The sequence below is a fragment of the Meles meles genome, chromosome 12 (genome assembly GCF_922984935.1).
Source record: "Meles meles chromosome 12, mMelMel3.1 paternal haplotype, whole genome shotgun sequence".
In the NCBI taxonomy this organism is placed as follows: Eukaryota; Metazoa; Chordata; class Mammalia; order Carnivora; family Mustelidae; genus Meles; species Meles meles.
This window is the reverse complement of record NC_060077.1, coordinates 95772736-95796955: the sequence shown is the minus strand read 5'-3', so window position 1 is coordinate 95796955 and position 24220 is coordinate 95772736. Positions and strand designations below refer to the sequence as shown.

Here is a 24220-nt window from a genome sequence, read left to right as displayed (position 1 = left end):
TCTCGCCAGTGCCCCAGGCCCTGCCTGGTTCCTGCGTCCGCTGCCCCAGGCGTTCCTGTCTCAGCTGCACTCGGTTCACGGCGCGGAGCCCGCGGGAATTTCCCTGTTGCTGTTCCGGGCGCTGGTGCCCGCCCGCTAGGACCGCGGGTGACCCGGAAAGCGGGTGGGGAGCCGCAGCTGCAGGACCCTGGAGAGAGCGAAGCAATGGCTCTGGCGCTCCTGGGTTCTCTCCAGCGGCCGGTTACGAAACCCAGAAACTTCTGCACTTCCTTCGGAGTGTTTTCAGACGCAGAAAGACGGACGCAGGCCCGTTCTGGTCCGTCACATCTGAGGGCCACAGACCCTGGAGGGCAACTGGGCCTCCAGAACCTTCCGGGCCCTGCAGGAGGTTTTGTCCATGGGAGGGGCCGCCGGCCTGGGTGAGCCCTCACGGGGCCTCCGTGGGAATCAGGGACCCCTGCCCGACAGGGGAAGCCTGCCTCTCACCTACGAGGAGGGGTCCGTGGCTTCCCATTCAGGCCAAATAGGCGCCACATGTATACAGACGTCTATGGGCCGCGGTGGGAGTTCTCCAGTTCTGGAATTGGGATGTGTGGTCCCTGTTCCAAGAGCTGTGTCCTCTGCTGTCCCCAAGCCAAGAACCAGCCTAAGACCGACCACCAGCATGGAGGCATTTCTTAGCTTCCAGCACCACCTTCTGGAATCTTCTGAAATTACACCCAGTGACACCACCAGGCGCCAGTTTCCTGTGTCTGGGGACACGAGGATGTGGATTAGAGCCACATCTGACTTGCTGGCCCAGAGTCCGTGGGAAGATGGTCACGAACCTTGGCAGCAGCCAAAGATGCTCTCTAAGGACACAAACGCGTGCCACGTGTCCTTCCCAACAGGTCACACCACACCTCCGCCCGGTGCTTGGTGGGGCAGGGACAGAGGGACCCAGAGACCTGAAGGCCAAATGCCTCAGTTCTGGGACCTGGGACAGAGCAGACATCACTGGGAGACGGGGGCGTCCGCCACCCTTGTGGGCGAGGCTGCAGGATGGAGCCCCTCGGCCCAGGACGTGTGTAGGAGGGAAAGGGGAGCTGTGCTGTCCGGCAGCTTCTCTGAAAGTCGAGCGACTCCAACACAAAAGCTCTAGGGAGAGAAGCTGCAGGAAAGCCCCAGCACGTGGGGGCCCGCCCGGAGGGGACTACAGCAGGAGCCCTCCCAGGACCCAGGGTGACCAGGGACCTTCCCCATCGAAGGCCAGGTCCCAGGATGGAGGGTGCTCCAGGCCTGTCCCGCTGGCTTCCGTCTGCTCAGGCGTCTCCATGCTGGAACGGGGGTGGGCACTGGCGGGAACAGAGCCTGACTGCTCCCCTGGTTGGTGGGGGGAGGGACACAGTGACCCTCAGGTCGTCACCCAGTCCGGGGAGGGTAGCAGGCGGGTGTTTTGTGCACGTCAGATCCCAGTTAACTCCAAGGAGGAGCGTCCTGCTCTCCGAGGCTTTAAACTTCCTTGTGCCTCAGTTTCCCCACCCTCCCACGCTGTCTGTCCAATGTTTTCAGACCCATCAAGTGACCCTTGCTGTCTTGGGATGTGGACAAGGCCACCACCTCCGAGGACTTGAGGGCCTTTAGAGAACCGGGTGGGGACGGAATGCGACAGCTGTGCTCTGCCTACGCCTCAGCACCCTAACCTCAGGCTCTCTTTCTCCCCACGAAGACCAGGGCCGGTGCCCACCTGCTTCTCCTCCATTTCCACGGAGAAATCCCAGGACAGAGCCTGGCTGTCCTGGATGGAATCTGGGAGGGAGAAGGGCAGGGCCCTGGTCGGCTCTAGGCCGTGCAGGTGACCTACCTGGTCACAGGTCCTGGCTGTGGGTGCATCTCAGGGGGGCACGTGCTGGGTCGAGAGAGGTGGCCCCGTCCCTGGGTCAGGAGGCCATGAACGCTGGAGAACAAGGCGGGCCTTCTATGGCCTTCCAGGCTCTGGGCTGGAGGAATGTCGGGGAAGGGGCGGCGCCTGTTGGGGTCCAGCCCCGTGGACTGTGCGTGCAGCGTCCAGGGGAGATGTGGTGACAGCCAGCGAGGCAGGCAGAACTGCAGGTCTGGGGACCCAGAGGCCGGGGTTGCAGCCCCTCACCCGTGTCCCTGGATGGCAGCACCTTTCCGGGGCTTCACGGTGTTGTGGGGGAGGGGAGAGAAGGGCCCCAGGGCCTCCGGCGGGGCGCCAAGTGCAGGGCTTCTGGCCTCTCCCGCAGGTGGGAGTCCGTTCCTTGCCGGGGTCCCTGCCTGAGGTCCCCGAGCCTCTGCGGTCCCACCCTCGGACCTGTCCCCCCCCACATGTCCAACCTGCACCTGCCCCTCCTCCCACCTGAACCCCCCCGGCCCCGCTGACTCCGCCTGCGTCACGGTGCGTCCGGCGGGTCCCTCGGGGGCGCAGGCTCCACGCGCCCCCGCACCGCCAGCCGAGCTCCGCGGCCACCAGGGCGCCAGGCCCCGACCGCGCGTCGCTCCGGGCGGCCCCACCCCCACGGCTGAGCGCCCGAGCTCCCCGCCCGCCGCCGGCCTCGGCCTCACCCCTCCGCGGAGTCCCGGCCCCGCGCCCCCGCCCGCGCCCCAGGGGCCTCCGCACGCCACACCCGCCGGGGCCGCCGACCAGGGCTCGCGCGCGGGGCTGCGGGGCAGGCGCGGGGATCGTCGCCTCGAGGGCCGCTGGCCGGGCCCCGCCGGGTCCGGCCTCGTCTCCTCCCGACGCTGCGCGGCCGCTCGTCTCCCGGGGTCGCCGACCACGTGTTGCCGCGGGCCTCGCGGCGCGTCTTACAACGACCGGCCCTTCGCTCGGGGGCTTCGTGCCCGGACCCCGCGTGCCGCCGTCCCCGGCCGCTGCGCGCGCAGCCACCCCGCGGTGGGCGGGGCCTCGGGACGGGGCGGGCCACAGCGCCACCTGGCGGGCGGCGGGGCACAGGCCCCTGGGACCCGCGGAGGCCGCTGCGCGCGCCCCGCCCCGCCCCGCCCCGCCCCGCCCCGCGTGCCGCCCGAAGGCCCGGGACGGGGACGAAGGTCCCCCACGCTCCGGGAAGCGCGGGCGCTGACGCGGGCCACGGCGCCGGGTCCGACCAGGGACCGGGGTGCGCCCCGCGTGCCCGACCCGGCCGAGCCGGCTCACGGGGCTCACGGAGGGCGCGCGGCCGGGGCGGGGCGGGGCGGGGCGTGCGGCGCGAGCTCGCGGGCGCGGGTCACCTGCAGGGACGGACACCGGACCCAGGGGCAGGGGGCGGCTCCGCGCGCCGCTCGGGCTGCGAGTTCGGGAAGGCGCGCGCCCGCGCTCGGGAGCGCGCTCCGGGGAGGGGACCCGCGCCACTTCCACGGAGACGCAGGCGGTTCGACAGCAGCGTTCAATTGTGGAGACGGACAGACGGACAGACAGCGGCTGTGCGCCCCGCACGGCCTCTCCCCGCGGGCTCCGCCCCGCCCCGCCCCGCGCCCCGCGCCGCGCCGCTAGGCCGAGAGCTTGGAGTAGCTGGGCGGGGACAGCTTGCGCTTGAGGCGCTTGAGCACGTAGAGCGGCAGACAGCTGACCACGGTGACGGCCGACACCTTCCACACGAAGGTCGCGGTGGTGATGAAGGCGACGTCTGCGGGAGACACAGGGGCAAGCGTGAGGGGCGGCCTCCAGCCCCCGCCGCCCGCAGCCCCGCAGGGCGCCACCGGCCCGGCCACGCGGTCCGACCCGCACCTGCCGACCAGGCGCGGCGGTTCCCCCCACGGAGTGGAGACCCGAGAGTCGGACACGGCGCAGGGTCCCCGGGGCTCGGCCGCTGGCTCGGGGAGGCGACACCACACCGGTGACCCGTGGGACCCGCCCGGCCAGCTGTGTGGGCGGGTGGGGCCGTCACAGGGGAAGCCGACCCCGGCCGCTCCCGGCCCGCGGGCGCGTCTCTCGCTCACGGAACAGCGCGGGGCCGCCCGAACTGCGCGGGAGACGCGCGTGAAGAGCCGACCCGGAGCGGGTTCTCCCCCGGCTGTGACCCACGCGGAGAGCCCGGTGCGCTCCTGCCCACAGCCGGCGGCGTGGGGTCTGGACTTCACCAGCCCCGGCAACTCCCCAGCGTGTCTCGGGGACTCGACCGCTAAGGACGCGGAGGCAGACGGGCGGCAGGGAGGGGGCACGGCGCCCTTGGCGACACTCCGGGCCCGGGCACCGGCCCTCACCAGGCACGCCGTGCCCCGGGGGGGGGGGGGGAAGCCCACAGGGGCCGCGAGCTTGGGGCCACGAAGAGTCAGCAAGGAGCAGAGGTGGCTGCTCGCGGCAGTGGCGAGTCTCCAGCACCGTCCCGCGTCGGCCCTGCCTGTGCGAGGCGGCGGCGCGGAGGGAAGGAAAAAGACTGGCTTTTATGGTGGGACTGCGCTCACTTCCCTGCCGCGTATATGCTCCAGTTACGACAAAGGAGGAAATACGCAGTTCCTGCACTGGAAACTGGCCCAAACACACGCTTTTTGCGACCGGCAGTTCGGCCCTGAAGGAGATGCTTCCCTGGTACAGCTGCCTGGCGTCACCGTCCGTGTTGGCCCGCACGTCGCGTGACCACGGGTCATAGACACGCAGGATCTTCTTTCCCTCCTGGTGAAGACGAACCATCCCAGAGACCGCTGGTGCGTGTTTGGCATGAAAATACATGTCGACTGTTTGATTTTTAAGGGTTAATGCTTTGGCCTTAAGACGCATTTTCCCACAGCCCCAAACCAACTATGACACAGACGCATTGACTGCAGCAACACTCTGATGAGGCTACCGATCAGGGAGGGCCACCAGCATTTGAAGGTGGGCACGTCGGAGCAGAACCCTCACCCAAGGGTGGGACCTGCGCCAAAAAGGCCACTGAACGTGGAGAATCCTGGAAGCCTCCGGGCCTCCTGCAGAGGAACCCAGGACGTCCATGCCCTGTAGAACAGCCCACTCCAGAGGGCCAAGGGCACCGCTGCCAACAGTCGCCTTCTGCTCAGCCGGCAGCCTTTGAGGACGCTTCCGCAAGCGCTGTTCACAGTCTGTGTCCGCACCATGTCCTCTCTCCGCGGCCCCGCAGGCCCGCTGGAGGCTCTCTCCTGCTCCGCCGAGGACACTGCCCTCTGCACCTGGGGTACCTCCCCCTGCCCCCAGGACGCCTCCTCCAGGCGCACTCCTGTGCCCGAGGCCCAGCCCCCAATTGAGGCTGCTCCGCTGGCTTCTCCCTAGAGCTTCCAGGATTTTGTCTTCACCCCTGAGGGCATCCAGAGCCTCCGATGAAGCTGGGTCTTGGTGTGAGTTGGTCACTGTCCCTGGCGGGTGCTTTTCCCTGCAGACACGCAGACTTCAGATCTGAGTTTTTCCTGCGCATTCTCTTTCTGGCACCCCGTGGTGGCCAGAGGGCAGGCCTCCAGGAGGAACCCGGAATCTCCCTGGTTCTCATCCCCTTACCTGACTCTTTGCCTCTTTGGTCATCTCCTGGAGGGCCCTTGGCTTCACTATCGACTCCTGCTACGTATGTCTTTGCTAGCATGCTTCTCCCCGAGGGTTCCTCCCACCCTCTGGGCCCCTGGATGCGGCTCCTCTGTCTCGCTTGCCTGAGGTTTCATGTCCCCCTCGCAGGGTTTGTTGCTGTCTTCCCAGCTGTTGGCTCTCCGTGCACCGGGAGCCACGATGCGGCTGGGCAAGGACCTCTCTGGGGTGTGTCATTTCTTCAGCAGCCTGAGCCTGAGTACATGCCTCTCAGGCCCACTGACAAGCCTCGCGGCACAGCAGGCCGGGCAGGGGACGGGAACTTAACACTCAGAGTGAATTTCCCGCAAGTGCTTGTTTGCACGGACAGTGGCCTGACGAGCGACTGTCTGGAGGGGACCCGGGCTCCCTGGCCACTGGGCGGCAGGCTCCCGCTCTTGTGGGAGGCACGAACTTCAGCAAGCCGTGGAGCTTGGGACCTCTGCACTGGTCAGGGGTGACAAAGGCCCACGACTAAGCCTCACACAGTGACGGTGAGCACATACAGCTGTTAGTATGGTCATTGACAATACCACCAGGGACACGGTGCTGTTTTCCCTTTTCTGAAAATCCTCTGGGAAATTTCACCTCAGATCAGGAAAACACATGCAGCCGTTTGTGTCATGGGGCGTGACATGGTGACCGTTTCCGCCCTCCGGGGGCTTGGGCCAGCTCCGGAGCCTTGGAGCACCTGGCGGTGACGACCCGTAGGATGAACGCTGCCGTCGGGCTCGTCGGACAATATTCCTTCTCTTCTCACTGCCCTAATTCTAAAAATCCTAAAAAGATCGTCTGTGCTCCCGTGGGCCACATGGACCAACGCTGGGACGGAGAACGGTGTGACCAACAAACTCTAGCTGGAAAGGCTTGGGGTAGGGGGCGGGGAGCAGCTGCCTGAGAGCGCGCAGACCAGGGCCGGCGGGGACGCTGGGCCAGAGCGAGCTGCACGGGGCTTCTGTGCGCAGTGAGTTCCTTCCGTGGCTGGTGGGTCCTTGCCCCAGGTTTTGGGGGAAGGAGCGTGGGCAGGTCACATGAGCTTGCAGATTAGGGCGAGTCTGGCCCACTTTCCCTCTGCTCTGTACAACAGGGTGACACGGACGAGCTTGGTGGCAACCAGAGCCAGTCTGAGTGTGGCCCAGCAGCCACGTGTTGAATAGGGGCCGCTCTGTCACGGTCACCGGACTGTGATAGCGGAGCTGGGATGTGCACACAGTGATCCTGCATGGTGCCCATGATGCTTCTGACACACTGAAGATGCTGCTGGGGCAGAGGCCACCAGCGTGCTGTCCTGTGGCCTCCGTGTCCAAAGGTGGGCCTTGACTCCATCTGGGGAGCTTGTCAATTAGGATAAAGGACAAATAATGCTGCTCTTGTGGAAGGAATTTTTGGAAACGGCCATCTTCAATATAAACTTTTGAAAAGCCAAGATGGTGACAATCTGAATTTTTAAAAAATTTTTTTGTAAAAAAAATTTTTTTGTAAAAAAAAAAGTTTAATCTTTCCATAAAAATAAGCTTTTTGGGTAGTGAAGCCTTCTGATGTGGGTTTTATTGTGGTCTGCAATTTAAGACAGTGTATCAAGAAGTAACAAAAAGGGGCACCTGGGTGGCTCAGTGGGTTAAGCCTCTGCCTTCGGCTTGGGTCATGGTCCCAGGGTCCTGGGATCGAGCCCCGCATCCGGCTCTCTGCTCAGCAGGGAGCCTGCTTCCTCCCCTCTCTCTCTGCCTGCCTCTCTGCCTACTGTGATCTCTCTGTCAAATAAATAAATAAAATCTTTAAAAATAAAAAAATGTATACAAACGAGTAACAGACAAGGACGACTCCCAAGGCAACTTACCAAAATACTCGTTAAGGAAAGCGAGGGAGGCCACGTAGCAGCCCAGGCTGAGGAGCTCCGCCACCGCCATCAGCCAGTGCCACGTCCTGACGGTCAGGGCCACCATGAGCAGCTCGGTGAGGATGAGGGCCGTGAAGGAGATGGCCACCACGTGCACAAACTCTGACTCGAACAGGAGCAGAGCCCCGTACATGAGGATGCCGCCTGCAACACACAAGCACAGGGACCCGCGGCTGCAGAGGGCGGGGACCCGGCGCCGTGCCAGCCAGCTGCGCAAACAGGACAGACTGTGCTAGCTGACATGCATCACACTCGGAAATGCAGGGTCACGCATCCCCCCCCCACCCCGTGTGGATTAATGATTTATTTAAACTCTGGATTATCGGGGCACCTGGGTGGCTCAGTGGGTTAAGCCTCTGCCTTCAGCTCAGGTCATGATCCCAGGGTCCTGGGATCGAGTCCCGCATCGGGCTCTCTGCTCAGCAGGGAGCCTGCTTCCCCCTCTCTCTGCCTGCCTCTCTGCCTACTTGTGATCTCTCTCTGGCAAATAAATAAAATCTTTAAAAAAAAAAATAAACAAACTCTGGATTATGAATAAAAGAAGATGCGGCACCCAGAGAGGCTTAGGGACTTTTCAGTACTCGGAGGAAAGACCAGGCCGTCTTCGATGAGCATAACTGTGTCTCTGATGTGATCTATCTAATCGGCTAATTCTCTTCGGCGACTCTCGTTTATCTGGAACACTCACCAGATGGCTACTGACTTCTGTCTACATAAGTGAGGTTTCCCACGGTCTGGACATCACTTGGTGGGACGTGACGCGGTACATGGTTGGTAAATGTCTCCAGATTAACATTAAATTAAAAACGTGCATCAGTCACCAACCACCCGTCACCCTGCACCCTGAAGGGCCCGGCTGGTTCCCGGGGCAAACACTGCAGTGTTCAGCATCGATAAAACTCGAAGCCTCTGTACTTCAGCCGTGCGGAGAAAACGCCACCGCTGGCAGGAGACAAGAAACCCTCCATCCAGGCCCGTCTTACCTTGGTAAACACTGACCAACACCCAGACGAGGAAGGTCTTGAAGGACAAGGATCTTCCCTAGGGTAAACAGCGGAGAAGTTTAGTTAGCAGACTGGGACAACACGCGTGACTCACAGGTCTCCCAACGGCTGGTTACGAGTACCTTCTAGAAGACCCCCAGGCCCCAAGCCCATGAACTGGCCCACGACTTGCCTTCCCGCCTGTGCGCTGTGCGCCTGGCCCAGAGCAGCGGGGCCCCCGCTTGTGCCTTGCCGACCTTGGGGCCACAGCCACGAGCTCCCCGGCTCCCCAGAGCGCGACGCACGTCAGCGAACGCTGGAAGGCACTGGGGCAGAGACTTTCTTTGTCGTAGGAACGACTCCCTTCACGTCCTTATTTCTTGGGAACAAACGCTCCCGTGTTTACCCCGTAGCTTCTCCAGGTGAGAAGGGTCGGTCTCTCTCTGCTGCGGCCGGAGTTCGCCAGCCCGCAGATCCCTTCTGGAAGAGACGCCACGTCAGTCCACGAGGGATACACCAAGTGGCTTTCAGGCGACAGCCTTCACTTTTACAACCGTGACGGGGCCGCTCGGGATGTGTCCGTGATGGAGGAACTCGGCCTGCGTTCCCTCCGTACCCAAGAGGGAGACGTGACGTCCGCTAGCCGCACTGGCCTGCTGGTGCTCAGGGCTGGCCCACGGCAGCACTCGTCAGGTGGGGCCGTGGGCACGATGGGCGCCGGACCCGTGTGGCCACACCCCTGCATCAACCCTCTCGTGCAGTGCAGCGTCTCCGTCGCATAGGGCAGACGCGGTCGCCATTTACACACGACGATGTGCCAACGGTTCGAGGCTTCCCACGAGTCCGCGCTGCGGGTTAGCTGCTGGGCAGTGGACAGCTGACCCTCGACATGGGTTGGAGCTGTGCGGGTCTGCTAATGCGCATTTAAAAAATTTTTAATAATATGGTATTTTAATATTTAGTATTTTAATAAATATGGTACTGTAAATGCATTTGTTTTCCCTTGTAATTTTTTTTTCCTCCAGCCTGCTTTATGGTATGAACACAGCACAGAACACGTGTCACGCAATCCGTGTTTCCTGGGGACCGGAAGCCTGGTCAGCAAGAGGCCGCTAGTCCCCGGGTGTTTGGGGAGTCAAAAGTGATATGCAGATGTCTGTGCAGGGGGTGGGTGCCCCCGACCCCACAGTGTTCAAGGGTCAGCAGCAAATGACCAGGGTCCGAAGCTCTGCCCGTGACCTGGGGCCACAAGGCACGTCAGAAAGCGCTGCCAAATGCCGCCAAGGAGGGTCCAGCTGTTACGCAACAGATGCCCCGGGGCGCCTGCCACAGTGACCCGCAGAGCATTTGAGAGCTGAGCCACGCCCACCTAGACTCAGTGATGACTTTTCAAAAGGGACACAGGCCACAAGGCAGGTGTGGCCACTCGACCACCTCCCGGGAAGTACCGGCTCAGACCTGACAGGTGTCTCAGCGTGGCGCTGGGTTTCAGAAGGGCGGGAGGTTGCAGGGGCCACGTGTGCACATCCCCGCGCATATGCGTCCAACGTGCTTCTCTGCCTGGGTACCAGCAGGTGTTGGGTCTTTGATAAAACTCGTGCAATTAGGTATGTGGCTAATTTTATCTGAATATTTTAAAAGAAAATTTATTTTTGATCTAAACATGAAAGGTTTCCTCTGTAGCTAGACTTGCTGACATCTCTTCACTGTTTTATGGGATCGAACCATCAGTTCGCATAGTGAAAGGTACAGAAGGGGGCTGTTTGCTCTCCGGCATCAGGAGCTGCGAGCGTCCCCCACGGGGCCTGTGAAGGGCAGCGCACCCCTGCGCACGCAGGTCAAAGCTCTGTATCCAAGGAGACCCCAGGTTAATAAGGCAGCACCTACAGAATGGGCACAAAAGCTGTCAATAAAACGACTGAGACGTGATGGGAACTGTGCACAGACCACGGGCCCCTGGATGTGGTGCTTCTCAGGGCCCCAGACCTCAGCTTGGACAGACGCAGTGAGGGGCTCACGTACTTGGCGGCACAGATATGCACGAACGCTGGCCACTGACGGCAGACCCAGGCACGCGTGCAGGGGCTCTCCGGGGCCACGTGCCTCTCCTCCGTGTTAGCGGACGAAGAACTGCCTGTCTCCGGCTGCTGCAAACTCCCCTGGCAGGACCTCCGTCCGGAAACTGCACAGACACCGCTCAGGGTCCGGCCGGCCCGGGTCTGAGTCCTGCTCGGGGCGCCCCAGGGCACGCACTCAGCCTCTGCGAGTGGTCTCGTCCTCCGTGAACAGAAGTGATAACAGCACATACTTGTGTGGATAAAATGAAATAAGCGAAAAGCCAGAAACCTAGAGAATGTTCAGTATATTAGGGTTAGATCTTAGAGATCCGAAAGTACGTTTCTATTACGTACCAACCAAACTGTAAACATAAAATCAAGCAAATCTGGGGAAAGGTTAATCCCTCCCCAGGTCACGCGAACACTCACTAATCTATCTTGGTCTCAGACACGTGGGGCATGAGCAGCCTCCCGCAGCCCCGACCCCAGGCCACTGCCCACCCGTCATCTGGGCCCAAAGCTCCGCATTTCCCAGGGTGCCAGGCAAACGGGATCAACGAGCTGCTGAGTTGGGCTTCTTCTGTGTAGAAAATGCACTGAAGATTCCCCATGTGCTGGACACTGGGCAGTGTGGCTGCGGTGACTGGCAACCCTGGCCTAGCGGCCACGAACACTCCCTTACGGGATTCTGTGTGCGCACGAGTTCTCCCTTCTCGTGGAAATGCTGGGTCATTTCACTTCACCAGAACTGCCGAACGGTGGCCCGGCTGGCCATGCCGCACCGAGTGCCGGTCAGTGGGAGTGAGCGTGTGGGCTGCCTTCCCGTGGTTCCCACTCGCCGTCCCCGCCTGAGACACGGTGGTGAGCAGAGTGTCTCCAGACGCTCACTATCCCGTGCACGTCGTGATCCGCGTTGTGCTGTCCCTTCGGGGCTTTTCCCATTTCAAGAATGGGGTGTGTCCTTCCCGAGTTGTGAGGTTCTTCGACTTTCTGGGTACAGGCCTCTGTCGGACGTGACCCGCCAGGGCCTCCCACGAGGATCTCGCCTCTTCACCTGCTCAGCAGCGCCGCCCACAGAACAAAAGCCTTGGATTATGATAAAGTCCAGGCTAGCAATGTTCCCTTTCTGAATCACGCGTCCGAGCCGAATCTAAAGAGGCCCCGAGGTCGCGCACGTGTTCTTCCGCATTTATCCCACCAGGAGAACGGCCGCACGTTTTACGTCGGGTCTAGGACCCGCCTGCGTGTGCTTCCCCAGAACTGGGAGGGTGGCTGGAGGCTCCCTTCTGGGGCGGCTCCGATGGCGTCTGCTTTCCCCTCGCGCTTGTCAAAGACTGCTGTGACACCTGCCACTCCTGCCCTGGGCTCTCTGTCGACCCCCTGGTCCCGGTGTCTGTCCTCCGCTGAGAATCCCTCGTCTTGGGTAGAGCGAGTCTTCCCAACCTGCTCCTCTGTTTAAAAACGGTCTTGGTAAGTTCCCCTGCCTTTCCATGTAAATTTTGGGCACACGGAGTCTTCCGGTCACATTCTTTTGTACCTTTCAAAGTCCCTCTCGACGATGCCTCACGGCACCTGCGTCCGGCACACAGTTCGTCAAACCGACTTTGCTTCTCTACTGCCCAGGCTGTGCAAAACCACTGTTCAGACCTCAACTGTTCACCGCTAGCACAAGAAACAGACAGGAGAAGAGAGATTTCTCCCTGAATCCTACCACCTTCCAAACTTACCAGTCCAGAATTCCTGGGGCTTTTCCACAGAGATGATTATGTCATCTGCAAACAGGTCCTCCCCTAATTTCTGTCTTTCATTTCTTTTTCGTGCCTTATCCCTGTTATTTCTAAAAGTATATTAAGAATACAAATATACATTCCTAAGCTAAAACCATTTGAGAATATTCAACGGGAAGGGAAGGAACAGTGTGTGTTGGACGGTGTCAAGGACTCCGATGACAGACTGCAGGACACCACCTGCGTGACTCTCCCCACAGCTATCTCCGCTGCCACTCAAGCCCTCCGCAGGGAGGTCACCTTCGTGAACATACACCAACGCGCTGCTCGTGGAACCACAGCTCTAAGTCTGAGGTACCAGGACCAGGTGGGCCGGCTCAGGTGAGCGTGGGTGACCCTGGACCCCAGGACTGCATGGCCTTTCTCGACGGGCCACAGACTGGGGTAAACAGACTCATCTGCGGGGCTGGGAGAGGGGTGGGCGCATGGGGTCCCTGTGTCACTGGCAGCATGAGAAAACGGCGAGGGGCTACTCATCGTGAGTGACGTGTGAGCATCCGAAGCAGAATCCGACCTTTAAAAGAGAACAGCAGAAACGGTTGCAGACACGTCACTTTCTGCAAGGCTGAAGCGACAGGGCTTCAGGCAGGGGAGGGGAGGGGAACGCTGCTGCTTTGCCAGACGACCCATGGAGCCACTACTGAGCAGAGCACGGACTCCAGTCTGGGCGCAGGCTCTCCAGAGAGAGCTGGGAGCAAACACCTCTGCTCCGGACGGGCCGAGCCCGGTAGAGGATGTGAGGAGACCTGTAAGGGCCGGGCTCTGACTCACATCTCAGAACGAAAAGACAGGCTACCACATAAGTAAGAAAAGCGGTATTTTCCTTCAAAGCATGGTACTTTCCCCTCTGCTCTGCTCGGGGTACGAACGCTGCTTCCCGATTCCTCTGCAGGTATGTTGGGAACTTGCTGCGACCCTGGCCGTCTGCTCAGAACAGGCTGGACGCAGCCCTGCCTGCTTGTCCTGTCATTCACCCTGAATTTACTTTTTCTTTCCAGACCGAGCGTGGGCGTCCTGGGCCAGGAGTGGCGTCTTGCTGGCGCAGACCCTGCACGTGCTACACGGACAGGCCAGGCGGACGGGCCTCCCGAGTCCCCGCCAAGTGTTCAGAGTAACGGAAAGCTTCCAAATCTCTCTCTGGCTTCAGTAAGAAAACACAACCAAACTGTACTGAGTTCGGTGGTTAAGTACTTTAGCGCCACTTTGTTTTCGAAGGATTTGAAGAAACACAAGACGGATGGATTTTGGATCTTGAAGGAGACTTTTCTTCAAGAAAGATCACGAGCAGCAGAACTCCTGTCCCAGTCACGGAGGAACGGCATCTGGGCTTGAGCGCACAGAGACGCTCCCAACTGGTCGCCGTCACAAAGACGGGATCTCCCGCTCAGTCAGCGCTGGACCCTCCTTCCGGACACACTCGTGCTGTCTGCGTCACCTCATGGGGACGTCTGCATCACTCATGGGGACGTCTGCGGATTCATGGCTACCTGGGACCCTGCGGAGATATTCTTGCTCCCAGAGCAACGGAGGTGCCGATGGCTGGACTTCTGACCGACAGGGACCGTCAGGCTTCCGACAGTGGGCGTTCACCCCGCGTCCCACCGACAGGACTGCTCCGACGTTGACCGTCTGGTGATGGCGCCCGGGCTGACTCGCAGGGACCGTGAGCAGCAGAGACACTGGCCACTATGATTCTAGGGAACTCATCTGGTTTTGTTTGTATGTAAGAGCTGGTTTCCCCCTTACGTCTGTGAGGCAGCATTTAAGTGAACATTTCTGGAGTTTATGAAAATTAGGAAACACATCATGTACTAAAATTATAATTCCTCAAAAAGCTTCCTATAGTTTTTAGGTCTTTGATCCTGTTCTGTTTTACTGAATGATAAAGGTCTCGCCATTTTAAAATATCAAACCAAAAAGTTTTCCTTTTACTTGTAGTAGTCACAGTATTATCACCAGGACACTAACGTACGTATATACACGTCTGGAAATACGTCGTAGGTACGCATTTCATTATGAAATTAAATACGGCGTCACCGAACCGGGCTGACGTTTTATTTACACTGCGCTGCTAAACTGGCTTTATTTCCGTCCTCACTGTAAAAGCCACGTGAGCATTTCATATGCTCCCCAAGAACCTTTACGTCTCCATCCGGCTCCTGTAACACCATGAAGCCCGACGACCAGCGTGGCCTGGGCCGGCACAGGACGCGGTTCTGGTTCTTCCTCCGCACTGCTCGGGTTTTGAAGATCCGAGTCAGTAATCTCAGGTCATCATTTATGAACCCAGATTTGGTTGGGGGTGAGGGGTTTTGTTCTCCGTGCTGCTTCAGGAAAACTCCGAGGTGCCGCGGCTCGTCCCGGGTGTTCCGTGGAGCTCGTGTTCCACGCCAGAGAGAGGGTTTCGTGAGGAAGCGTGACCAGCGGACGCTTCCTTCAGGAACGCCTGCATCTGGACGTGGCCGTGCGCGGGAGAGAGGGACCTTCGGCAGGTACAGGGCACACGTTCCCCAGGAGCATCCCTGTTACCTCAGCCCTGGGTCCCAGGGACAGACTCTCCGTCTTTCCTCAGATGTGATTCTGCACGCACGGCGGAGGGAGGCTTGAGCAGGCACAGGACTCCCGGCCGGCGACTCTGAGTTCAACGTGCTGGGACACTGCTGCGGTGGACACAGGCCTGTCCCGCCCCAGGGGACGCCGCTGTCACCAAGGGTCCCTCACCGGACACTCATCTGCCACAGGGCGAGCCCAGTCACCACGGGTTCAAACACGGTTAAGCACCGTTAAAATTTTAGTTGTAGTACGACATCAGAGCTGTACTGCAAACATTCAAGAAAACAAGTGTTTCCCCTTGTTTTGAGCTGAACTCAAAAGGAACATGCCCAAAACGACCGGACATAAAACCCGCCTGAAGGACAGACGTTACTTAAAACCTGTCTGGCAGCTGCTTCACGACGGGCGCTTCCCCTCCCAACACCAGCAGTGGGTCTGCTGGTCCCCGGCCCTGCGCCTGTACCTTGGTGAGGTCCTTGTAGAGCTCCGGGTAGAGCATGGCCGTCTCCGGCTTCACATCCTGGTCCAGCACTAGCGAGAACACCGGGAACATGGTGTAGAGCGTCGCGTACCTGCAACCGAGACAGGGTGGTCAGCGGGGAGCACGCGCCCGACGACACACCTCTGTTGTCAGAGGCCAGGTCCCGACACGGGGCCGCGAACTCAGACTGGATCCCAGTGCTCGGCGTGCGGCCTGGGAACTCCATCTGGGAGCCACACACGCTCACAGGAACCCACTTTCTCAACGACACATTCTATGTTGAGGTCACCGTGGACCCGCAGGCGGGGCATGAAGACAGCGAGCCCAGGGGCCTTCCCCCGGTCCCCCGCGCACACCAGCAGCCCAGTCTAGCTGCCACCACGCCCGCCCGCCCCCTCCCTCCCGCTGCCTCCAAAAGTATGGCTCCACCCACCCGTGCCTTTCCACCCAGCCGGGCTCCCAGGACGCTGTTCCGGGCGCTGTGGCAGCCGCGCTCACCCCTGTGGGCCGCTGGCCAGCACTCGCGGTCGGGCCATGCCCCCTCCGACTGCGCTCACTCAAGGGCATCGGGGTTATTCGCAGTGTTTGGTTCTCCCGGAGCGCAGCTATCGACGCTCACTGCACGGGTGTTTTCGAAGTTTTCATTCATTCGCACAGGAGGGCCACCTGGGGTCATTGGCCCAAGGGTCTGATTGCGGAGTAATGGCTTCGCCGGGCGCGTGCGGGGCCCCCGCTTCTCCGCACTCCCCCCCCCGCTGTCTCCCTGACGGCTACTGACGGGGAGTACCTGCGCAGGCGCTCACAAGCCAACTACGAGCTCTGCGCCAGGCGTTGCCTGAGCCGTCTGTCTGTCCGCAAACTGGACGGCTGTCTTCCTGCCGGAACTCGAGTGCCTGGACGTGTGGTGGCCTGCGTGTGCCGCGGCTCCTGAAGGAAGAACTCGCTGCAGGGGGTCGTCTCGGTCCCCGCTGCTCCCTCCCGCCTGGTCCTGGTGAGGACCCCGCTGTCCCCTGGGCCACTCCTCCCCCGCTCCCTGTCTTCATGGTTTGTCCTCTGTCTTCCTGAGTCTCTGTGGGGCGAGCCTGGTGGGGAGGTCTCTGCACTCGCCCCGTTGGGAAGTTTTCAGCCATTGCCATTCCTTCTCCTCCAGCCCAGCACCCCATCCTTCCTCCGGAGCCCCCAGGAACACGAAGCTGCGGCCCCTGAAGCTTTGCTGGTCTCTGGGCTCTCAGGGTGCTCCCAGGGGCGCCGCCCCGAGTCCTGCCCTCGGTGGGCCTCCGCTCTGCTATGGGCCGGGTCCGTGGCCTGTGCTGGGCTTGGCGGTCAGTTTCCATTGGGTTCTGCTATTTCCTATTTCCAGGCGGACGTGTTTCGTCTTCCTCTCTGCTCTGACTGCTCCCGCTGCTCGTTAAAGTACATTTCACGGCGGCTTCGACTCCCATGTCTCACAACCCCAACACCTCTGGCATCTCAGGGCCGGCATCTGTGTCTTCTTGACTCACTCGGAGCTCTTCCTGGTTCTCGGCGGAGCGAGTGACTGTCTACTGAAACTGAAACTGGACATTTGGGTGCCACGCAGAACACTGGGTCTCCTGGCGCTGCTCTGGGGGGAAGGGGGTGCTGCTGTCCTCCCCCAGGTTGGGGACAAGTCTAGGCTCCTCCCTGTGTGACACCCAGCGAGGCAGCTTGTTATCGCTGGGTGTGTGTGTGGGGTCTCGGCTCCGTGCTTTGCAGGGAGGCGGGGGGTGGTGTTTCTGTGGCCTTGGCGGGAGCGGAGCGGCTGCCGTCTGATGCAGTGTGTCGGGCAGGCTGGAGCACATGCGTGTTCTACCTGTGACACCCGCGGGAGCTTGGCTGTGCTCAGGAAGTGCACCTACACCGCCTCTCCTGAAGTAGGACTGGGTTTCTTCTAAGTGACATGTGCCCTGTGACAGCGCTCTGCTGCCCGGAAGGGACCCGGGGGAGACCCAGGCGGGGAGATCTGCGTGAGCCGCACTGTCTCGAACGGGCTTCTACGGTCACTGGTTCAGGTGGCGCCAGCCCTGTCCAGGGCCGTGGGTCACAAAGGGCACACCGTGTCAGGGAGGGCATTTCGGCCTGCCTATCGCCATGTGCCCGTGGAGGCCACCGGGGCCGAAATCCCTGTGCTTCAGAGCGGTTGGTCCTGCATGAGGTTAAACAGGCTCAAGACCAGAACTTTCTCCAGATTTTTTTCTTTTTCTTTTTTTTTTAAAGATTTTCTTTATTTGACAGACAGAGATTTCAAGCAGGCAGAGAGGCAGGCAGAGAGAGAAAGGAGGGGAAGCAGGCTCCTCGCTGAGCAGAGAACCTAATGCGGGACTCGATCCCAGGACCCTGAGACCATGACCTGAGCCAAAGGCAGAGGCTTTAACCCACTGAGCCACCCAGGTGCCCCTTGTTTTTTTCTTTTTTTAAGGTTTATTTATTTGACAGAGAAAGAGAGAGAGCAGCAGCAGGGGGAGAAGCAGGCTCCCTGCCGAGCAGGGGCTCCAACCCAGGACCCTGGGACCATGACCTGAGCCGAAGGCAGCCGCTTCACTGACTAAGTCACCCAGGCGCCCCCTTTCTTCCAAATTTTTAACTCTGTCAATCTTCTCAGAACTCCCACCCACTCACAATGTGGAGGCTGAAAGCACCGGAGAGTCCGGCAGAGCCCGGCTGATGGGCACAGGCAGGTGACTCCCTCCAGCACCCGTGGACGCAATCAGTCCCACGAGCGGCGGCCAGCCGTCCCATGAGTGAGCCCCGCAGCCAGCTGAGGCGGCCTGTCCCTGAGGATGATGCTGAGAACGTGCCGTGCTGGCAGATGACAGCCAAAGAAGGGGTTTGGTGCAACAAGGTCGGACAGGTTCTTGACTGGCGTCTCGTGGAACGTCCACTTGCTGACCCACACGATGAGTCTCTCAGAGGGGCTGTGACACACAGGGTTCCCCAGGACTCGGCCAAGGAGTACTTCCTGGAGGGGAGGCCACAGTGCGTGGCCGGGCTGTGGCGGGAGCACCCACGCTGCCTCGCCCGCGTCAGCGGCCCCTCTGCGCCGACGCAATGGAGAGTGGAACCTGCAGCGTGGGGGGTGCCGTCTGCGGCCCTGCAGGCTCCAGTGCCAGAGGCTCCGTCTCAGGACGTGACTCCCGACTCGTCTTTCATAAAAGCGTCGCTTTCCTTCCCAGCCACGTCTGATGGTTGTTTTCTAGGTGAGGACAAAACTGATTTTACGGTTTCCTGTTGAAGAAGTTTCACATAGAAACCTCTCTCCTCCACTCCCACCAAATTCGGCGTATTAATGCTTAAGAAAATTACAGCTGCCTCAGCGACGGACGCACAGAAAAACCCCGAATGAAGCCAACACAGACCGGCGCTTCGAAAGCACTTGGAGCTCCTGCCGACGAGGGAAGGATCCAGGCAGGCCCGTGGCCGCAGCTTCACTGGCCCAGGCTCTGCCACCTAAGGAGTCGTCACCACCACCCCCCAAACGTTCCCCCAAACGGACCTGAGTGTTTCAAGTCCGTAGCTTTAAAAACGTGAAAGGAAGCGGAGATGGTCACGCGTTTCTCCGGCCGCCAGGGAAACCGTGCGCCAGGCCGACTCCAGACGCAGTAGGGTCCCGAGTCACCCCACGCTGAGGGTCCTTCACGGGAGGCACACCGCGAAGACCAAGGCAACGGGAAACGATAAAGCGCGGCCGGAGCTGTTGGCGCCCTCACGGTCTCCCCTCGGTCGGTGCTAGAGCCACTGGAGCTGGTGGCTGCACGGCACAGAGCCGGGCACCCTGGACGCCGAGGCCACAGCCGTGATGGGAGCCCCTGGGAGCCCCACCTCCACCCGCCCAGGCCCGGTCCATCAGGAGCTCAGGCCGAAACGCAGAGCTGGAGCTTGGCCTACAGGAAGGTGGGGGTCCGGCTCCCTGGGAGAGGTCCACCCAGGGGAGGGTAAGAGCCCCCGGCCAAGGAGACAGCCGGTGAGAAGGCGCAGTGCCCGGGGACAGGGCAGGCTGTCACCCCAGCTGGCACATGCAAGTGGTACATCAGGGCCGGCCCGGCGTGGCGTGGGGAGAGCAGCCCGGACTCCCCGGTGGACGAAGCCTCCGGAGCGGCAGGAAGCATCTGCCATCGGCTCTGCCCTGCGATGCTGGCGACTGGCGGCCCCGACATGTTTGGCAGAGCCTGACAGGCCCCGCCTAATGCTCCCAGTCTCTCTCAAATTATCAGGGACCTTGGGGTTCGGGGAGCCGTCAGTGAGACGCGTTCATAAGTGTAGTACTTCGAACACCTCCTCGGGGCAGAAGAGCTCGTGTGCCTGTTCTCCGCAGCCCTGGAAAGCGGCTAAATGCTGCGGGAAGGCCAGCCTGTGTGAGGCCAGCCCCAGGAGGGCCTCCCAGCAGCCCTGCGGCCTCCAGCACGTTCCCAGGCTCCCTGGGCAACTCCTTCCTCGCCCGTGACGTGGCGGCGTGGGGTGCCCGTTCCCCATGATGCCATGTGGAGGGGGTCAGTGCTCGGAACTGTCAGGGAGCGCTGGGCCGACCCGCTGCCTTCTGAGTGCGAACGCGTATGGGGAATGCATGGGCCGTGGCGATGATGGCTTCTGCGGGGCCGGCCCAGGGGCGTGGGAGACACCATGTGCACTTCGCTGCCACAGCGGTTTTACGTCCTGGCGGAAGTCCAAGGGGTGGGGCAGAGATGCTCTAAGCTCGTTCGCTGTTAGCGGTGGCTACGCCGCACGCACGGGGCAATCTCTGACCTACCCTCCCGGTGGCCGAGTGGGGCCCTGAAGAAGAGCTCCTGACCACTGGGGAGACGGCCGGTGTGTGCTCGGGCGTGTCGTGTCCCATTCTGGCACCCCGTGCCTGTGCGTCTGCTGCCGAGGGGTCACTGGTCACGACCCGGCACACCCCAGTCCCAGCCTCCGGTCCCAGGCTGCGAAGGGGCCACCACGGCGCCTGGGCGTCCCCCAGGGACACAGATGTTCTCCAACCCAGCAAGAGCGGGGGGGGGGGGGCCCAGCTCCCCACACGGTTCTTACTCTCAACACCACCCACCGAGCGCGGCGACTCAGACACGCTCCGGCAGTGGGTCGGCGACGGCTGGGCAGGCGTGCACAGGCCGCCCCACTTACCCCACCATGAGGAATCCTTGGTACAGAGGCACGGACGCGAAGTAGAAGACAGAGGAGAACACGGCCTTGGGGAGAGGAGAGCACCGGTCAGACCCGCACTCAGTGGCCCGTGGCCCCGCCCGCCGTAGCACCGACCCCACACACCTGCATGGTGGAGATGATGAGGCCCCTGTGCATGACGAACTGGCCGAGCGCGGCCGAGCGTTTGTAGCTGCTGCGCCCGTGCACCATGAGCAGCCGGCCGATGTGCTTGAACTGCGTGATGGAGAAGTCCGCGGCCAGGGAGGCCTGCCTGCCCTCCTGCAACGAGCACAGCGCCTTCCTGAAACCCGGCGCACAAGGAGCAGGCGCCCCCAGAAGGGACCTGTAGAACTCAGCCTCCACCTGCCGAAGCTGGGTGCCGTCCCCACGGCCCCGGAGGGCACGGGCTGACAGGGAGTGTCTGGCAGCCGCAGGCAGCTCTGCAGGACGGCAGGACCCCCTTGGTAGGACAGACCTGAGGCCGAGAGCTGAACGTGGTACCTGCCTCCAAGACTGCCTTGGGTCCCGCAAACAGCCGCTGGCCGCAGGGGGAGCACGAGGCAGGTGAGGGGACTGCTGTCAAGGCTGCTACCCCGCACCGTAGGGCACCAGGAGGCACAGTGGCCGAGGGGGATACTGGAATCGGGCTCACTTCACAAGACAAACCGCAACCACAGCTCACAGCTGGGTGGGGACACGGACGGACAAACTGAGTGAGATGCTGCCAGCACCAGGACGGCAAGAGGGGTTTGCAGGAGGGCTGGCGACACCTGGGCTGAGCCCGGCAGGGAGGGGACAGCGGGGCGCTGGTCTCGGGCCTCCCTAAGAATAGCGAGGACGTGGGGACGTGGGGGGTTTGGCGCTGGTGGCCCCCGCTTCCTACCTGCACCTCCTGAGGGTCTGATGGGGCAGCTGGTCGGCCTGTGACCTGAGAGTGTGGCTCAGGGCCAGCGGGAAGCACACGGACGACACGGTGACCAAAGGGCACACGTACCTTCCCTTCGATGCCGATGCCGCAGTCTGCCATTTGGATCATGCTCACGTCATTTCCTCCGTCACCTGGGAGCACAGAAATGGGAACGACACGAACATGGAGGCCCACCCTGGTCTCTCTTCCACCAGGACAGACGGTCTCCGCACACCCAGCTCCACTGCTGCTCCACGACTCACTGAGCTGCCGCGGCTCTCGAGACCCCCGTTGGTCCCGGCGCACGCTGACGGGCCAGACACTCACCGATGGCGCACGTGCGTCTCCCCGCGTGCTGCTGAAGCAGCTTCACGATGTGGGCTTTCTGCGTGGGCGAGCAGCGGCAGCACACCACGGCCGGGCACTGGCAGGCCAGCTCCGCGAGCTCAAGCTCGTAGAACTTGAGGCAGACCTAAGGGACAGAGCCTCGTGAGCACGGCCGCCCGCCACGGCCCCTGGGGCACAGGGAGCAGACGCGGGGGAGACACGACAGCTTCCAGCCGATGCACAGCATACACGCTGCCCGCGCCCTCTGCCCCAGCTCTCAGCCCCCCGCCTGGCGGGGGACCCAGAGCTCGCGGGGACACAGAGGCGGCAGGGGTGAGGAGGGAGGAGAGGCCGGTGTGGAGGCCCCTGTGGAAGGAGCGGGGTGCCTGCACGGACAACCGTGCGTGAGGATGGGCAGCCTGTGGCGGCTGGGGTGTGGGCGGGGACCCCGTGTCGCACCCGGAGCGCCACCACGGACCAGTGCAGCTCCGCATGGGGCTGGCGAGCTCCGCCTCGCCCGTGTGACTGAGGTGCGGCCCCACCACGGAAAGCCTCCGCTTTGTCTGTCTCTTTTTGGGTGATCTCAGCCCCACCTCAGCTAACTGAGATCTTTGTCTCATCTTTAATATAAAATACTCCGTTTCCATCCTGAATCTTCAACTTTGTCAGCAAAATAAACCCCCCCAAAGTTGCCTTAGACGTGGGGCCCGTCACTGTGCGGGACGTCCTGTCAGCGATCTGGGTCGAGACCTCCGGGCACCAGCCAGCACGGACGGCCGGCGCACCCGCAGGGCACATGGGCTGTGCGTCCTAGGATGGCCGGTGCGCCCGCGCCTGGTCTGGCCTGACGCTCCCCCAGACCACACAGGGCCCCGGGGGCTACGGACACTCCTTGCTGGGACCAGGACAGCGAAGGGCTGCGCGCCCGGGCACCGGCGGCCACCTCCACCTTCTCCTGCTCTCCGGTAGGAACTGGTGGCCACCTGTCCAAACCCCTGGGACCTCACGGCCCCGTCCCTGCAGGATGTGCTCACACCAGCTGGATCTCCCTCACTATGCCACGTTCCCTTTGCTCCGGCTTTCGTGCTCACGTTCTGTTACCCCAACGGCCTGCACGCATGTCCCGTTCGCCACCTGCACCGTCTGCAGAGCACGGCCGACTAGGGGGACAAAGCGAGTACCAGGTCGTCTTCAAGACACAAAGCCACACTCCCGGCCAACAGCTTTGCCTTCACTTAGAATTCAAGTCAACTCAGAAACTTCGTTCACAAGACGGGATAACAGCCCACACCCTCGGACCGATGACAAACGTCTCCTTCGACGGGCAGACCTGCGCACACCAGTGTGCGTCTCGGTCTCCCACACTGCCAAGAACCCGGGTTACCCGCGGTGGCCCGTGAAAGACACACGTGCGTGTGTGCAGCGGACGGAGGCCAACGCATCCCAGCCGACCTCCAGAGGGAGCAGAGCACCCGGGAGTGGCAGCCAGACGCCCCGTGCCCAGGGCCGAGGAGAGGCCTCGTGCACTTTGCTCCCTGAAACCAGGGATGGCGTGCTCCGTCCCGACAGCAGGTACGTGGCAGATGAACAAGCGGGGACAGCGCACTACCGAGATGACGGACAGAGACTTCGAAGACCCAGACCCAGAAACAGAAGACCGTGCCTCTGGGGAGCAGGCGCCGGGGAGGGAGGGGCAGGCGGGAGGGCCCTCCGCCATCAGACTGCCTATGCTGACGGCCTCTGACCTCTGGCGGGGGCCAGAGCAGCAAGAAGGGTCAGTGAGAAACACACATAAAAGAGTGGACAGAACTCAAGCAGCAACTTTGCTCCTTCACAAATCACACTACGACAGCCGTGAAGAGGGATTTTCTAACAAGGCACGAGGTCGAAGGGGCCAGAGGGGAGGAGGGAGGAGTGCACGTCCGGTGCTGGAAAGCCGAGGGACACGTGGCGAACGGCTCCGCAGCGGGGAAAGCCGGGCTCCGGGTGAGGCCCCGCAGCCCCAGTACCCACGCCCCGGGCAGAGGGTCCAGGAAGCATCCGCCACGGCCTGGCCCACGGAGCCACTCTCCGTGAGGCCGCGGGTTGCTCCAGCTTCTGCCCCTGCAGAGACAGGCTCCGCCTCTCTGACAGCCTCTGCGGAGACCAGCCTCGCCTCCAGGGACACAGACGGAAGGACAGACCAGCCTCACCTCAAGGGAGTCTCCAGATATGACCAGCGCACAGTCATGCCTCCGTCGAAAGGCGTTAAGCTCCAAGTGGGCCTCTCCCCGACTGGTTACCTCCACAAAAAGAAAAAAGCACCAGATTATGTGTGATCGAGATCAGAGGCACAAAGAGCCCTTCTTTATGAGTCAGCGAAATCTTCAGACACACTGAAAATCAAATGGGCCTCCCACAGGCAGTCCAGTCCTGTCACAAAAGGCTCTTCCGAATCTCTCCTACGGCACCAGGCGTAAACACCTGCTCACTGGACACAACAGTTTCCGACGTGTGACGGCTGCAGGCGGGACACTCACACCGGGAAGTGCTTAAAGCACAGATACGGGGACACGGAACGGGCGGGCCGTC

General features: G+C 61.6%; 1 protein-coding gene across 6 annotated transcripts in view; it reads right to left on the bottom strand.

Annotated features, from left to right (window-relative positions):
* Nucleotides 1–3477: 3477 nt before the first annotated feature.
* ATP9B (ATPase phospholipid transporting 9B (putative)) overlaps nucleotides 3478–24220 on the bottom strand; it is a 221155-nt gene continuing 200412 nt past the window's right edge. For all 6 annotated transcript variants that reach the window (XM_046025851.1, XM_046025854.1, XM_046025852.1 and 3 more), the window contains 9 exons: nucleotides 23842–23931; nucleotides 21650–21794; nucleotides 21410–21474; nucleotides 20539–20694; nucleotides 20395–20459; nucleotides 15244–15352; nucleotides 8384–8441; nucleotides 7341–7544; nucleotides 3478–3623 (listed from right to left, as the gene is read on the bottom strand). In XM_046025851.1, the coding sequence (XP_045881807.1) occupies nucleotides 3487–3623; nucleotides 7341–7544; nucleotides 8384–8441; nucleotides 15244–15352; nucleotides 20395–20459; nucleotides 20539–20694; nucleotides 21410–21474; nucleotides 21650–21794; nucleotides 23842–23931 (1029 nt within the window). In that variant the 3' untranslated portion in view covers nucleotides 3478–3486. The remainder of the gene's footprint in view (nucleotides 3624–7340; nucleotides 7545–8383; nucleotides 8442–15243; nucleotides 15353–20394; nucleotides 20460–20538; nucleotides 20695–21409; nucleotides 21475–21649; nucleotides 21795–23841; nucleotides 23932–24220) is intronic.